This window comes from Myxocyprinus asiaticus, chromosome 1 (genome assembly GCF_019703515.2).
Source record: "Myxocyprinus asiaticus isolate MX2 ecotype Aquarium Trade chromosome 1, UBuf_Myxa_2, whole genome shotgun sequence".
Lineage (NCBI taxonomy): Eukaryota > Metazoa > Chordata > Actinopteri > Cypriniformes > Catostomidae > Myxocyprinus > Myxocyprinus asiaticus.
The window spans coordinates 56,959,999-56,975,085 of NC_059344.1; the positions used below are offsets into that span (position 1 = coordinate 56,959,999).

At 37.8% G+C, this 15,087-nt stretch overlaps 1 protein-coding gene across 2 annotated transcripts in view; it reads left to right on the top strand.

Annotated features, from left to right (window-relative positions):
• LOC127427846 (Kv channel-interacting protein 4-like) overlaps window positions 1-14,830 on the top strand; it is a 268,897-nt gene extending 254,067 nt beyond the window's left edge. For both annotated transcript variants that reach the window (XM_051676864.1, XM_051676084.1), the window contains exons 4-8: window positions 1,112-1,182; window positions 5,251-5,358; window positions 11,325-11,429; window positions 11,982-12,044; window positions 14,651-14,830. In XM_051676864.1, the coding sequence (XP_051532824.1) occupies window positions 1,112-1,182; window positions 5,251-5,358; window positions 11,325-11,429; window positions 11,982-12,044; window positions 14,651-14,698 (395 nt within the window). In that variant the 3' untranslated portion in view covers window positions 14,699-14,830. The remainder of the gene's footprint in view (window positions 1-1,111; window positions 1,183-5,250; window positions 5,359-11,324; window positions 11,430-11,981; window positions 12,045-14,650) is intronic.
• The last annotated feature ends 257 nt before the right edge of the window (window positions 14,831-15,087 follow it).

Consider the following 15,087-nt stretch of genomic DNA (forward strand, 5'->3'; position numbering starts at 1 on the left):
AGATACTTGGGGTCTGATAATGAAATACCAAATGTAAATGCTCTCCAAAATAAACCTGGTCTCATAGAATTACATTAATTGTTGCCAAATTATTATTGCATGGCTCGTTGTACTTATCGCAGCAGTTTCCTGGTGAAATGAACATTATAGATGCTACAACAATAACTTTTATTTACTTTCAAACAAATCACAAGTAAAACGGCAGATTATCAGTTGATAAACACTTACTTTTTGTCCTTTTCCTCACACATTGCTGTCTTATGACAATAAACACTTTTACTATAGAGCATGACATGATTTACAAGCTTGTTTAAGCACTTCAATTAAACTGATAGAGCATTCGCACTTGCGTTGCAAAGGTACGAGTCCTGATGTGCACGTGTGTCAACGTGAGTCGAAAGTGTCTTAGAAGCACCACAACATGACATGGTTGCTTCATCACTTGCATTTCTCATCTCATATTTGCTTTTTATGACACTATTGGTTAGGTTTAGGTTTAAGGCTTAGGGTTGGGAGGTCGGTTTTGTTGATTTAAAACTTGATAGAGCATTCACCATAAAAACCTAAAACATCTACCAAACTTTTAGTGCCACAGAGTGGACATTTCACCTTGGAACTGCCATGATACGTGTTATGAATAATGTAATATAATTTTGCAAAAATTACGCCACAGTCATTTTATCATCTAGACTACTGCCAAGTTTAATTTAGCACTAAAAGTCACCAAAATGAAGTGCAACAGCACAGGTAGTGACTGTTCCTATTATACAGTATATTTGAATGTATGTCTCACTGTGGAAATGGCTATTGTAGTGATTTATGATTTGCGGTACTTCACATTCTAAAGAGTACTTTTATAATTAGGGGTTTTAGGTTCTCTACCTTTTGTCATGGTTTATGACAAATTACATATCTATCAAATCTAACACATTCACATAGCCCATGCGCCCACACTTGTTTTATTATTTATAGTATTATTAATGCTAGCTTATGCAAGCTTATGCGTTCACTTTGTTGTTGAACAGAGGAAAAGAAATAAGCCAGGCCTGATTTGAGGTAATGACATTGCTGTGATTGATGAAGCTGAGCTGTTTTCCTGTTTATTTTTCAGATGCTTCAACATATGCGCATTTTCTGTTTAATGCATTCGACACAGACCACAATGGCTCTGTCAGTTTTGAAGTAAGTAATTACATCAATGCAACATTCTGAACAATGGTAATCTTCCTCACGTGCATGCGATTAATATTGAAGATCATGTTATTGTGGCTATTTTGAATACTGAATTGCAGTTTCATATTGATGCTGGTGTATTTGCATATAATAAACACAACTGGAGTGCTTACAGAAATAAATAGTTTCTTTGAGTTGACCATTATTGCACAATAGTGTCTTGACTGACAATATATTGTGCAGTTTGTATTTTAAAAGGTATTCGAAAACATTTTAACCAACACTGAACAATCAGTTTGCACACAACAAGGATTTCAGTTAATTCTAGTTATAAACAAACATCGCTTGACCCCAGCAATACAATAATTAAAATAAATGAGAATATCGTCATCTTGTTTTTAATAACAAAGTTTGACTTGTCCTGTAGCGATTTAGCTTGATCTAAGGCTTATTTTGTCATATCTGGTAATTAAAAATCTAAAGCACTTGTGGGAAATATAGCCTGAAAGATTGTTCTCATCATTTGGAAAAAATATATTTGTAGTTATTATGTTGGCTTTATAAAGCCAATATTGTCAGAGGGTGAGGGGAGACAAAGGGACCCAAACACAGAGGGAAACAGTCAATGAGTTTATTAATAGCAACGTTTGTAAACAAGGACAGGTGCACCCGGCACCGGCTGCAGTGATGAGCAGAGTCAAAAGCTATAGCCACTCAGCTGGCTAAGGAATGAGTGTGTTAGTATGATGAGTGCATGCGTTGTGGAAGTCAGGAGCAATCCGAAGAGAGTCCGTTGAAGCTGGTGTGGTGTGAAGCAAAGCCCAGGCAAGTGTCTCCCCCGACACGAGGGCAGAGACTGAGGAATCCTCCTCCAAGGGAACTGGGCGACAATACAGGCCAAGGCGACGGCAAACAGGAAGGTAACCACTCCTCTAGAGATAGGCAACCAACAGACACATGAGCAATCTCCAACTAAACAAAAGAGCACAGTTAACATTTGACAGCAAAAAATAAACTGGCAAAGAAAGAGGGAAAACACAAGGAATAAGTAGGGAGTGCAATCAGTGAGAAGCAGGTGGATCGGGCAAGTAAATCATTGCCATGATCAGCGCCTCCCGGGAACTATCAGCGTTCCCATAGAAATGCTGATCACGTGTGCTGGCTCCACCTGTGAGACACGAGGGAGAGAGAAAAACAAACAACAGTATGAGCCTGCAGGTGTTGGTTGCCCAATCTATGTGTGGGTTGTGCATTACTAACCAGGGATGTCCCAGCTGGGGTCGTTGGGGACCAGATGAGATAGAAGGACAATTGTTCAGAGTGGTTACCGGAGACAAAGATGATTGGTTTCGTGGAATGGGTGATGACTGACAGGGGCATGCCAAAAAGTGTGTGGGCGGTGATGGGTTCATCCAATCGGAACCTGGGGAGCCACAATTTGGAAGCCAAGTCTGTGTCAATGAAATTCCTTTCGGCACCGGAATCCACCAAAGCCGAAATCATATGACTGTCAATTCCATTCTGCAGCTGGGCCGGGAGAAGTGTGTGATGGGCCGGGAGAAGTGTGTGATGCCCGGGGGCTTTGTCCAAGGGTGTCGCGCTCACCAGTAAACCCCTTACTACTGATGAGCATTGTCTTTTAACAGGCATGTTGCAGAGAGGTGGCCCGATCGGCCGCAAGAAAAACATAACCCCTTAAGAAGCCTCAGCTGCTTTTCCTTATGTGACACCGGAAGTCTACCTACCTGCATGAGCTCAGAGTTGAGATGAAAGTCAGGTGATCTGGTAGAAGGAGCGAGTCATGGTGAAGATCAGCTGCCAGAGTGGGCGATGAGCGGCATAGACGATGATCACGATGCTGAGTCAGGCGTTGATCATCTCGCATGGCCAGGTCCACCAAATTGGCGAATCGAGGGGGAAGGATTTATCCAAAGGATAAATCTCATCCTAGATAGTATCAGAAAGTCCTTGCAAGAACAGATCCCACAAAACGTGATCGTTCCAGTCGCTGGAAGCGGCCAGGGTGCGAAACTCTATCACATAGTCGGCTAATGATCGACTACCCTGGGACAGTCCTGATAAAATCCTCCCAGCCTCCTGACCTTGGGCTGCACGGTCAAACACCCGGTGATGTTCCAAGGAGAAAGCTTCATAGTTGGAGCAGCATGGATGACGGTTATCCCACATTGCCATTCCCCATTCTCCAGCCCTTCCAGAGAGGAGCATGATTACACACGCAATCTTCATCGTGTTTGAGGAAAACATGGAGGGCTGAAAGGAGAATAACAGTGAGCATTGCGAGATAAAAACTCTAACAGATCCCTCACCTGAGAACAGAGCTGGAGGGAGGATGCGCGCATCTGGGTGCCATGGGGTGTGTTAAGCTGCCGAAGGAGATGGGGGTGTGTCCTGTGTGGGACTGGGATCGAGAGGAGGACAGAGTTGCTGGACGAACGCGGTGAGTTCTGCAAGCTGCGAAGCCATCATTTCCAGAGTCCGGTTAGAGGCAGAGATTTGATCATGGTGTCGTCCAAGCAGAGCTCAGGGGAGACAAAGGGACCCAAATGCAGAGGGAAACAGTCAATGAGTTTATTAACAACAACGCTTGTAAACAAGGACAGACGCATTCAGCACCGGCAGCAGTGATGAGCAGAGTCAAAAGCTATAGCCTCTCAGCGGGCTAAGGAATGAGTGTGTTAGAATGATGAGTGCATGCGTTGTGGAAGTCAGGAGCAATCCAAAGAGATTCCGTTGAAGCTGGTGTGGTGCGAAGCAAAGCCCAGGCGAGTTCTCCCCCGAAACGCTTGTAGAGTCCGAGGAATCCTGCTCCAAGGGAACTGGGCGACAATACAGCAAAGGCGACAGCAAGGTAACCACACCTCTAGAGACAAGCAACCAACAGACACATGAACAATCTCCAACTAAACATGAGAGCACGGTTAACATCTGACAGCAAACAATAAACTGGCAAAGAAAGAGGGAAAACACAAGGAATAAGTAGGGAGTGCAATAAGTGAGAAGCAGGTGTAACTGGCGTGTAAATCATTGCCATGGTCAGCGCCTCCCCGGGAACTCCCATGGAAATGCTAATCATGCATTCCGGCTCCACCTGTGAGACATGAGGAAGAGAGAAAAACAAACAACAGTATGAGCCAGCACAAATGCTGGAACCGTGACAATATACTGTTATTCCACAAACTTTATTATTTAATTTTTTTAAAATCTCTAAACCGAGACCAAAATTTCTAACACTAACTCCTCCTAGTGCCTAACGGTCAACGGATGTAGAAAGGAAGTCCCGCCTCACAGGTAAAAGAGCCAATCACCTTTTATATACAGACATCACCTGTTAATCAACTTGCTAACATGCATGCACATTAGCTATACAAGACGGGGAAATTGCATATTTTAGCATAATATGAGGTAAAGAGCACAATTTATGATTCCAATATTTTCACATTTTATTGCTGGTTTGTAATATGTTCTTTGATTGTAATCTTGACCAACCGTTTTTTTTAGATTTCGGTGTTCTCCCATTCAAGTAAATAGGAGCTACACTGGCATAATTGGAAATAGCCTCTTGAGAGTGTTCCAAATATGTCCGACAGTGGACTGACTTGCTAGAAATGATTTTTAATTCAAACTCCAACTGCTAAAAGATTCAAATGTACACAAATAAAAAAAGGCCTGTAATCTGTTTTAAATTGTTCTCTTTCTCTCTCTCTCCTCCTACTCTCTCATCTATCTATCTATCTGTCCATCCATCTGTCCATCTATCTATCTGTCTGTCAGTATATCTGTCTGTCTGTCTGTCTGTCTATCTATCTATCTGATGGTTTATCAGACTATCTATGTGACAGTCTGTCTGACTATTAATCTAGCTAGTTGATGGTTTTTCTTACTGTAATGTCTGTATAACCATTAAACTTCAAACTTTTGAAATTAGTTTATACTTTTAGATAAGGCTTAATCAAGTCAACATTTAAGTTTGTCTTATATAGTATAATTTTATTATTAATTTAATATTCTGTTTGCTCTCACTGATATCTCCATGTTCTGTCTTTCATTGGTTTACAGGATTTCGTAATGGGTCTTTCCATTCTGTTACGGGGCACTGTTCAGGAGAAGCTTAACTGGGCATTTAACCTGTATGATATTAATAAAGATGGATATATAACAAAAGAGGTAATATATAAAAAGAATCATCCATAAAGAATAATTTAAGATAAAACAATAGCGTTATTACATGGCTCTCTGGAATACTTGATTCTGATTGGTCAGTTGTGACATTTAGCAGTCAAATATTTGTTTAATCACTGCAAAACTGTATAATTGACTGCTGTCCCATGCAACCAATTTCATAGCTGTGCTAGTTTCATGTCTCGTGTATCACTCTGCAGTCTCATTTCTGTCATCTAATACTATTATATCAACTTTTCATGTCCAAATGTAAGGGATAATCTACGGCTAGGTGTGCGTTAAACATTTTTAATGCATAACGCGAAGGGTGGTTACCTCGGTGAAGTGCATTAAAATCATTTATCACACACCTAGCATTGGATTATCCCACTTATACCATGGTTTCTTGCCAGCATTGATTAGTTACAGCTGTCATTGATTTTTGCTGCAAAATTAAGACTCGAAGAATAAAGAATATAATGACTTCTGAGAAATCCATATGGTATCCATTAAGGTTGCACGATTGATTGAATTAACAATGAAATCGCGATGTGGCCTTTTGCGATTACTAAACTGCAAAAGGCTGTGTTTTATAAGATGGAGAACAAAAACTGTTTAAGTGTTATTTGAAGTAAAAATGAATTTCAGGCTCAACTTGTGCAGTTGTTATCACAACTCAAAAGAGGTTAATGATATCAACGTAACTAACCACGGACCATCGCTTCATGTCATCAACACACTCAGGTGAGGCACTGTAAAAAAACGGTCATCTCGACTCTGTGAAGTATCGACACTATGGAGCCAAAAAATATATGTTTTTTGAAAATTTGTACAAATGTAATACTTTAAATATCATTACCCGTTAAGAATATACACCGATATATGTAGAAACACTGGAGACTGAAAACTTAAAACAGGCGAATCGTGGAACACTTCCACATTCAGGAAATAGCTGCCCTCTAGCAGCTATAGGCGCACATGTTGGGTAGGGCAGCAATTTTAGATGATGTTTATCATATTACAATTTAAATCGACTTGCCTTGTCTTGCTGGTCCCGGTTACCATCTCTCCCCCTCTGTTCAAAACAGCTGAATGTCAAACCATACTTTCTTTACAAGTGCTTTGGGTGAGTAATACAGGGCTGAAGAACACTGTTGTCTTTTCCGTGTTTCCTGTAGCACTTCACAGTTGATTTTAAGATGGCATTGCATGACTTGATGATGTTTTGTGATGTTATGGTTAATCCCAGCTCTGAGACTATATTCGTGTCTGGAGGTAATTTGAACAAAGGCATAAAACTCTCACAATGTCTCATTACGAAGCACAGGAGAGCAGTTACATTAATATCAAATCAAATCAAATCCCTTTATTGTCACTCAACCATATACACAAGTGCAACAGTGGTTGAAAGCAACATAGCAGTCATGACAGTGATGAGACATATACCAATTTACAATAAACATCAGATTTACACAACACAATTTACATATCTAACATACACATAATAACAACACAATATACAAATAATAATATACAATGTACAGTATACAATTCACCAGAGGTGGACAGTTACAAAATACATTTACTTGAGTACTGTACTTAAGTACATTTTTTGAGTATCTGTACTTTACTTGAGTATTATTTTTTTCTGGAAACTTGTGACTTTAACTTCACTACATTTGAAAGACAAATATCATACTTTTCACTCCACTACATTTCTATCAAGGTCCTCGAGTAGAAAGTCGTTACTATGTAGCAGCTTTGAAAATCAGTGGATTATTTATTTTTTCTTCTCTAAATCGTGATTGGTTTTTTGCAGGTGAAAGACAGCCAATCAGTAATTACTCTTGTAGGGTCACGTGTCGTGAAGTTCAATGATTTCCCAGCATTTTTTGAACACTGATCAGTTGGCAAAATGGAAGACGGCGGTTCCTCTGTGCAGTGCGTGCACCCATGGCCATACATAGAAAATATGTTCCAGTTTTCTGAAAATGATAAAGATTCGTTTAGTTTTAAATGTTTGCATTGTTTGCCTAAAACAAACCATATCACAGCCTTCAAAAACTCGCCGTCCCACCTGCGGAAGCATATTGAGGTATGTAAACTTTTAATTTCTTGTGAAAGCTTGAAATTATCTGTGCTTTAGAGCTAAAGTTTCAGTATGAAGTATGGTCAGTCAAATTATTTTTTATGGATTTGCCCACCAAGTTGCCATGGCCTTGTGGATACACCGCTAACGCATAGGTAAGGTTCGACAATGACGGTAGTTAGCATGTAAAAGTGTGAATTCAAATGTAAATGAGCTTAAGAGTTAAATAAGTTAATATCTTGTAACTTTTATATATATATTTTTTTGTTGTTGTTGTTGTTGCTGTTGTTGTTACCTTGCATACTTACTATAGTTATGTGTAGAGCCGTACGATTAAATCATAAAAAGATCGCGATCTTGATTCAAACACCCACACGATCTCTTTCCTAAATGATAACGATTCGCCTGTCTATTAAACCTTTGACAAAAATCATACCGGAACATTCAAATCTGCGTTGGTGCTGCTGCTGAGCCAGAGAGAGCAGTTATCATGTAAAGGTATGAAACAGCTTCATAAACAGTCTTTTCTACCAGTATCATTGTTTCTTTCTGCGTTACAAATATTCAAATTATCACAGAAGTACTGGGATAAAAGTTTACAGTTCGCATATAAACACTGATGTCTACGATCAAAATAGGGCAAACACCTCTTGAAAGGAACTTAACGCTTGAAATAATGATTGTACCGATTACATTGTCATTGAATCATTCATTCAAGACATTTGTTCAAAAATGCTGATTCATCCAGTAATGAAACAAGTGAAGTATTTGAGTGAGTCATTGAATCATTCAAACAGATTTTTTTTAAATAATTCATTCAAATCAATTAAACATTTTTAAAGAGATGCAGCAATTAATATTTTGTCAGAACCTCTGTAAATTACATGTTATTTTCTTTAGTTGGCATTCAGAATCGTGGGAGAATCATGATCTTTATTTGAAACAAAAACATTGTGATTCTCAATTTATCCAGAATCTAGTCAGTGTATTCAGTAGGTTGCTTCAGAGGCATAAGGTATTTTAAGTATTACATACAACAATGCAACAATAATAAAACAATGCGTTGACATAAAAAAGGAAATTTACTTTTGATACTTAATACTTTTAAAACCAAGTACTTCTGTACATTTACTTAAGTAAAAATCTGTCTTTACAACTTCCACTTGTAATGGAATAATATTTGACTAGTAGTATCTGTACTTTCACTCAAGTCATGGAGTTGTGTACTTTGTCCACCTCTGCAATACACACAATATAGAATACACATACACACAATATAGAATACACAGTATACAATAAAAATAGTATATATAAAATATACAGTAGGTTGTATTGTGCTGTATTGACATTCAGGCTGTTGGTTGATAGTCAGTTGCCAGTGTGTTGTTAAGAGAGAATATAATTATGACAGTCCAGTGTAAGATTAATAAAGTGCAGTACTGATGTATTTTGATCGTGAGAGATCAAGAGTTCAAAAGTCTGATTGCTTGGGGGAAGAAGCTGTCATGATGCTGCGATACCGCCAGCCTGATGGTAGCAGTGAGAGTAGCCCATGGCTCGGGTGGCTGGAGTCTCTGATGATCCTCCGAGCTTTTTTCACACACTGCCTTGTATATATGTCCTGGAGGGAGGGAAGCTCACCTCCAATGATGTGTCTGGCAGTTCGCCTCACCCTTTGCAGGGCTTTGCGGTTGAGGGCGGTGCTATTGCCGCACCAGGTGGTGATGCAGCCAGTCAGGATGCTCTCTATGTGGCAGTTCATTCCAAACTTCCTCAGCCGTCTCAGGAAGAAGAGGCGCTGGTGAGCCTTCTTCACAATGGCCTCAGTGTGGACGGACCATGTGAGTTCCTCAGTGATGTGGACACCGAGGAACTTGATGCTGCTGACTCTCTCCACCGGTGCTCCATTGATGGTGATGGGGCTGTGTTTTTTGTCTTTTCTCTTGAAGTCCACCACAAGTTCCTTGGTCTTGCTGATGTTGAGGGAGAGGTTGTGCTCCTGACATCAGCGTGTCAGAGTGTGCACCTCCTCTCTGTAGGCTGTTTAATCATTGTCAGTGATCAGACCTAACACAATCGCATCATCAGCAAACTTAATGATGGCATTGGAGCTACTGTATGTGTTGCCACACAGTCATGTGTGTACATTGAATACAGGAATGGGCTGAGAACACAGCCCTGCGGGGCTCCAGTGTTGAGGGTCAGTGATGAGGAGATGTTGCTGCCCATTCTAACCACCTGGCGTCTGCTTGACAGGAAGTCCAGGATCCAGCTACGCAGCGAGCTGTTTAAGCCCAGAGCCCAGAGTTTCTCATCTAGCTTGGAGGGCACTATGGTGTTGAATGCTGAGCTGTAGCCTACAAACAGCATTCTCACATATGTGTTCCTATTTTCCAGGTGGGAGAGATTGCTTATTGTAGATGCAATGGCATCATCAGTGGAGCGGTTGTTGCGGTAAGCAAACTGTAATGGGTCCAGTGATGGAGGCAGCACAGAGCAGATGTTATCTCTGATTAGTCTCTCAAAGCATTTGCTGATGATGGGGGTCAGAGCAACAGGATGCCAGTAATTTAAGCAAGTGATTTTGGATTGCTTTGGTACAGGCACAATGGTGGATGTTTTAAAGCATGTGGGGACTACAGACAAAGAGAACATTGGGTCGGAACTCGCAACGCAGCAGCCATACTTGGCGCCATCTTGAGCTTGAGCAAAATAGAACAGTAATTAAAGCTGACTGGACCTACCTGTGCATTAAACGGTCTCAATGCACGCATTCCAGCTAATCAGAATAGAATATTTATTTGGTTAGTAGTTATAAGAAGGATAATGGTCATTATTGCAAAATAAACCCTTTTAGAGTGATACACTGGAAAAAAATGTCCATAATTTTAATGGTTAAAGACTGTAAAAATGCTACAGTAAAAAACTTAAATTGATTAACAAGTAGTTACCGTAAAATATACGTTAAAAAATTATAATATATTTAAAAAGTAGTTTTATGGTAAAATGTTGTAAAAAAAAAAGATATATGTATATTTTCCCGTATAATTAACGGTTAAAATTTATATGATGTTTAACAAGAGAGTACTTGTACTTTTTACAGTAAATTATTGGTAAAATTATGGTAAAAAACAGTAATCGAGCATTCCCAGAATTCCCTATGTGACCCATTACAATTCATTATATCAGTTATGTACTTTGGGGTGTTCTGTGTTATAACTGATGTTGTTTAGTTCATGTTTATTGCATCATTTTAATTTCACATGTGTTACCCTGATGGTATTTAGTGTTTGTGTGAGTGACACTTAGTACTGTCTCTACATGTTTATTGGTCATTGTTCCTGGAAGGGCCACTATTGATGAACTTCATGTCAGCATGTGCCCTTCTGTAATTATTACGGTGATTAACAATACATTATAAAGTAAAAAGCAGATTTTTACAGTTTCAGAAGGTTAATATATGAAGTTTATCATTTAATAATATAAGCGACGGTACTGCAACGTAAAATATACCATAAAAACAACAGTTTTAAACTGTTAAATGTATTGTTCTATTAAGTTGTTTAAATTTTTACTGTATTTTGTACATAATTATTCTGCTTTTTTTTTTTCTTTTTTTTTTTAAACAACTGGATTTTTTAACAGTGATAAGACCCTTCTGTTTCTTGTCGGTCTTGATCACCCTGGTTGGGTTTATTTTGCAATAATGAATGTCTGACTGTTCATTATCCCTTTATTATTATAAAATAGTAGTTACACTATTATACTTGTAAAAAAAAAAATATATATATATATATATATATATATATATATATATATATATATAAAACAAAAAGTAAAGCAAACACATTGTCTTCATTTTATTTTTATTTTGGTTACACAGGAAATGTTAGACATCATTAAGTCCATCTATGACATGATGGGAAAATGCACATACCCCATCCTTAAAGAGGAGACTCCACGACAGCATGTGGAAATATTTTTCCAGGTGAGACTAAATCATTTCATAGTAGGGTATTGTTTTTACTGGTGCAGTACAGAATCACACTGTCTGCTCTCCTATATTAGATATTCAGTATTAATTTATATTTTTTGTTTTTAAATTGAACATTTTGGGAATGTTCCCATCTATAGTGGGGTTCAAAATTTTAGGACATTGAAATTCAGGGATTCCAAATCTAATGTAAACCTGGAAATATGCAAAGTTTTAGGATTTTGACAAATGTAAAGCAAAGAAACGAATAAGAAATATTACGATTCTGCACTATTTATTTGTCACTAATCAAATTAGCAAACTTGTGACATTGATCATGCTAACTTAATACAAAAGGTCTGATTTGATTACTTTCATTGAACTTTTGATCCCCACCATATGCTTTGTTGTTATTTATTACAGATCTGCTTAATTTGTTATAGAGATTGTCTAGATGTATTCTAAACAAGAAAAATTCCCAATAAGAAATGACAGACCAGCCTTAAATAGAGTTGTAATGAAAACTCCAATGACATTGACCTTGTGAACCTTACCATGTCTTGACAGAAAATGGACAAAAACAGGGATGGAGTGGTCACTATAGATGAATTTATAGACTGTTGCCAACACGTAAGTCTCTAATGCATCCTGCATGAATGACTTTATTATTTACAACAATATTTCTTAAGTACAACACTTAAAGGAAAAACAAAACATCCCTGTATAATGTTGAAACTTAAAATATCCTGCAGAAGAATGTGTCTTCCTGCACTCGAAAAAAACCCTAATAAGTTGACTCAACTCAGTTGATTGAGTAAATTTGTTCCCTCAATTGAATTGAGTAATGGCATCACCAAAACTTGTGTAATTAAATTCACTTAACTTAGCGTCCATATACAGTAGAATGAACTTAACTATTTAAAGGTAACTTGATGCAAGTAGACTTAACTTTGATTTGCTATTTAAATGTTGTTGTTTCAACTTAATAATTTTAATTGAATGGGCTCAAATTTAGGTCATACAATAACACATCTTAAATAATGAAGATCAACTGATTCTAGGTCAATCATTAAATAAACTGCATATGCACAAGGAGAACTAATAGTGTTAAAAGTGTCCAACTTGACCAAAGGGGACACAGATCACCCTAATGGTGACACACGAAACAATAATTTGCAACAAAACAACATAAATACTACAAAAGAACTCAAACTTCTATGAATTCTTAATAACAACTATTTAAATGTCCTCATATATGCCCTTGGACCAAGGAAACATACTTAAATAATTCAGGTTCAAGGCATTGTGGGTATTCCCTATAGCCTCAATTGTGTACTCAATTGTTTGAGTTATTAACACTTAAAATCTTAAAGGAATAGTTCACCCAAAAATGAACATTTGCTGATAATTTACTCACCCTCAGGCCATCCAAGATATATCTGAGTTTCTTTCTTCATCAAAATGGAATTTTAGATTTTTAGGATTTCATTTCAGGCCTCCTCCTCTAAACAATGCAAGTGAATGTATGAATGTATGGCCCAAAATGCATATTTAGGGTGCATCAAAATAATCCACACGACTCTAGTCAAATAAAGTTCTTCTGAACCCAAATGATTGATTATTTTTAGAAACAAAACAATACTTATATACTTTTTAACTACAAATGTTCACTTCCTGTACATCTCTGTGATGCGCGCTCATGAGAGGGATGACGTAAGCTCGTTGGTAAGGGCACGCGTCACGTGGAGGAGGAGGCAGGCAGCGCATCATTGTTTACAAGAGGAGCGCTGTACAAAAAGTTTATTGTCTTTGCTGTAGATTTGTATTTGTATAAGTGTATTGTTCAAAAAGGTCATTTGGTGTGTGTATCCTGGATGCTTCAACCTTCAGAAACCCCAAAGAAAATGCACGCTGGGAAAAATATTAACTTTTCATCGATTGCCTATACATGATCATGAGCGATTGAAGCTCTGGCTTATCGTGCTGAACCTGGATATCAGTACACCCCTACATTCTCTCAAATATTGGAGGGTGTGCAGTGAACATTTTACCCCTGAGGATTTCAGACCATCGAAAGAAACAAAGGGTCGATATATGAATTAATTGACTGTGCCCATGCTGTTTTTCCAGCGAACTCAGGTATGTGTGAAAACATTGTCATTGTTACGCCTCCCTCAGCTCTCCGCTCATCACCCGATTTCTAATTCACCACACCTGCACTCAATTAACTCGCTCATCACTGCCTGCATAAATACGTTTGTGAAGCTTCTCTTCTGTGTGATATCACCTGTACCATTGATCTCACTGTGTAAATCCTGTAAATCCTGTGAATCTCAGTAAACGCTCTCGCACTTGGTTTCACTAACTACAACTTTTGTGGCTTGAATTCCTGACAGTCATATAGCCTATGTATTTCTGCTAAAGAAAAAGCACAAGTAGATAACGCAATGGCATTGCTCCAAAATAAAGGATGGTCCTTTACTGCAGTAAAGTTTTTTTTTAAAAATATTATTTGGAAATTATTTTTATTTTATATTGTTTTGAAATTGTTTTGGACTGTTTTGGTTTGTGAATGGCGCTTGGTCTGTGCAAGTTTCTCATGTAAACAATGACGCGCTTCCTGCCTCCTCCTCCATGTGACACGTGACTCATGACCTTACCAACGAGCTTACGTCATCCCTCTCATGAGTGCGTGTCGCAGAGTTGTACGGAAGCGAACATTTGTAGTTAAAAAGTATATAAGTATTGTTTTGTTTCTCAAAATAATCAATCGTTTGCGTTCAGAAGAACTTTATTTGTCGACGGGAGTCGTGTGGATTATTTTGATGCACCCTAAATATGCATTTTGGACCGTCAAAAATGGAGGACATTCACTTTCATTGTTTAAAGGAGGAGGCCTGAAATAAAATCCTGAGAGTCTTAAATTCTGTTTTGATGAAGAAAGAAACTCAGATATATCTTGGATGGCCTGAGGGTGAATAAATTATCAGCAAATTTTCATTTTTGGGTGAACTATTCCTTTGTCTATGGATTTTTTTCTATGAAAAATAAGTTCAAGGAACTTAGATATTTGAGTTATTTGCCCAAAACTTGACATTTCAATTTATGTTTAATTAAGATAACTTGATTTTTCCCAAAATGAAAACATTAGGGTTTACAGTGTGATGTCCTCCTATGGACAGTCCATTCGTCTCCACAGGTGAGATGTCTTACCTGTGCCTTTTTGTTCCCTATAGGATGAAAACATTATGAGATCAATGCAGCTGTTTGAGAATGTCATTTAACATCTGAATGGACTCTGTTGGCTGGCCAGCTCATATAAAACAACATTTCTACTCCACAAAACCCTGTTGTCCTCGGTGATACATGTGTGATTATTAGCAGTTCAATTCAGTGATTTACCCATCAACCATTAAAAAGACCATTTTAAATAAATATATATATATATATATATATATATATATATATATATATATATATATATATATATATATATATATATATATATATGTATGTGTGTGTGTGTGTGTGTGTGTGTGCATAAAAGATTATTTTAAAATTTTTGTCAGATCTTTACTTGTAAAATATACTTTTATCAATTCCAAGTACAATTCCATCAATCATCTTTTTTTGGCTAAGATGCTTTGGAAAATTGGAAATATGTAAATTGTTA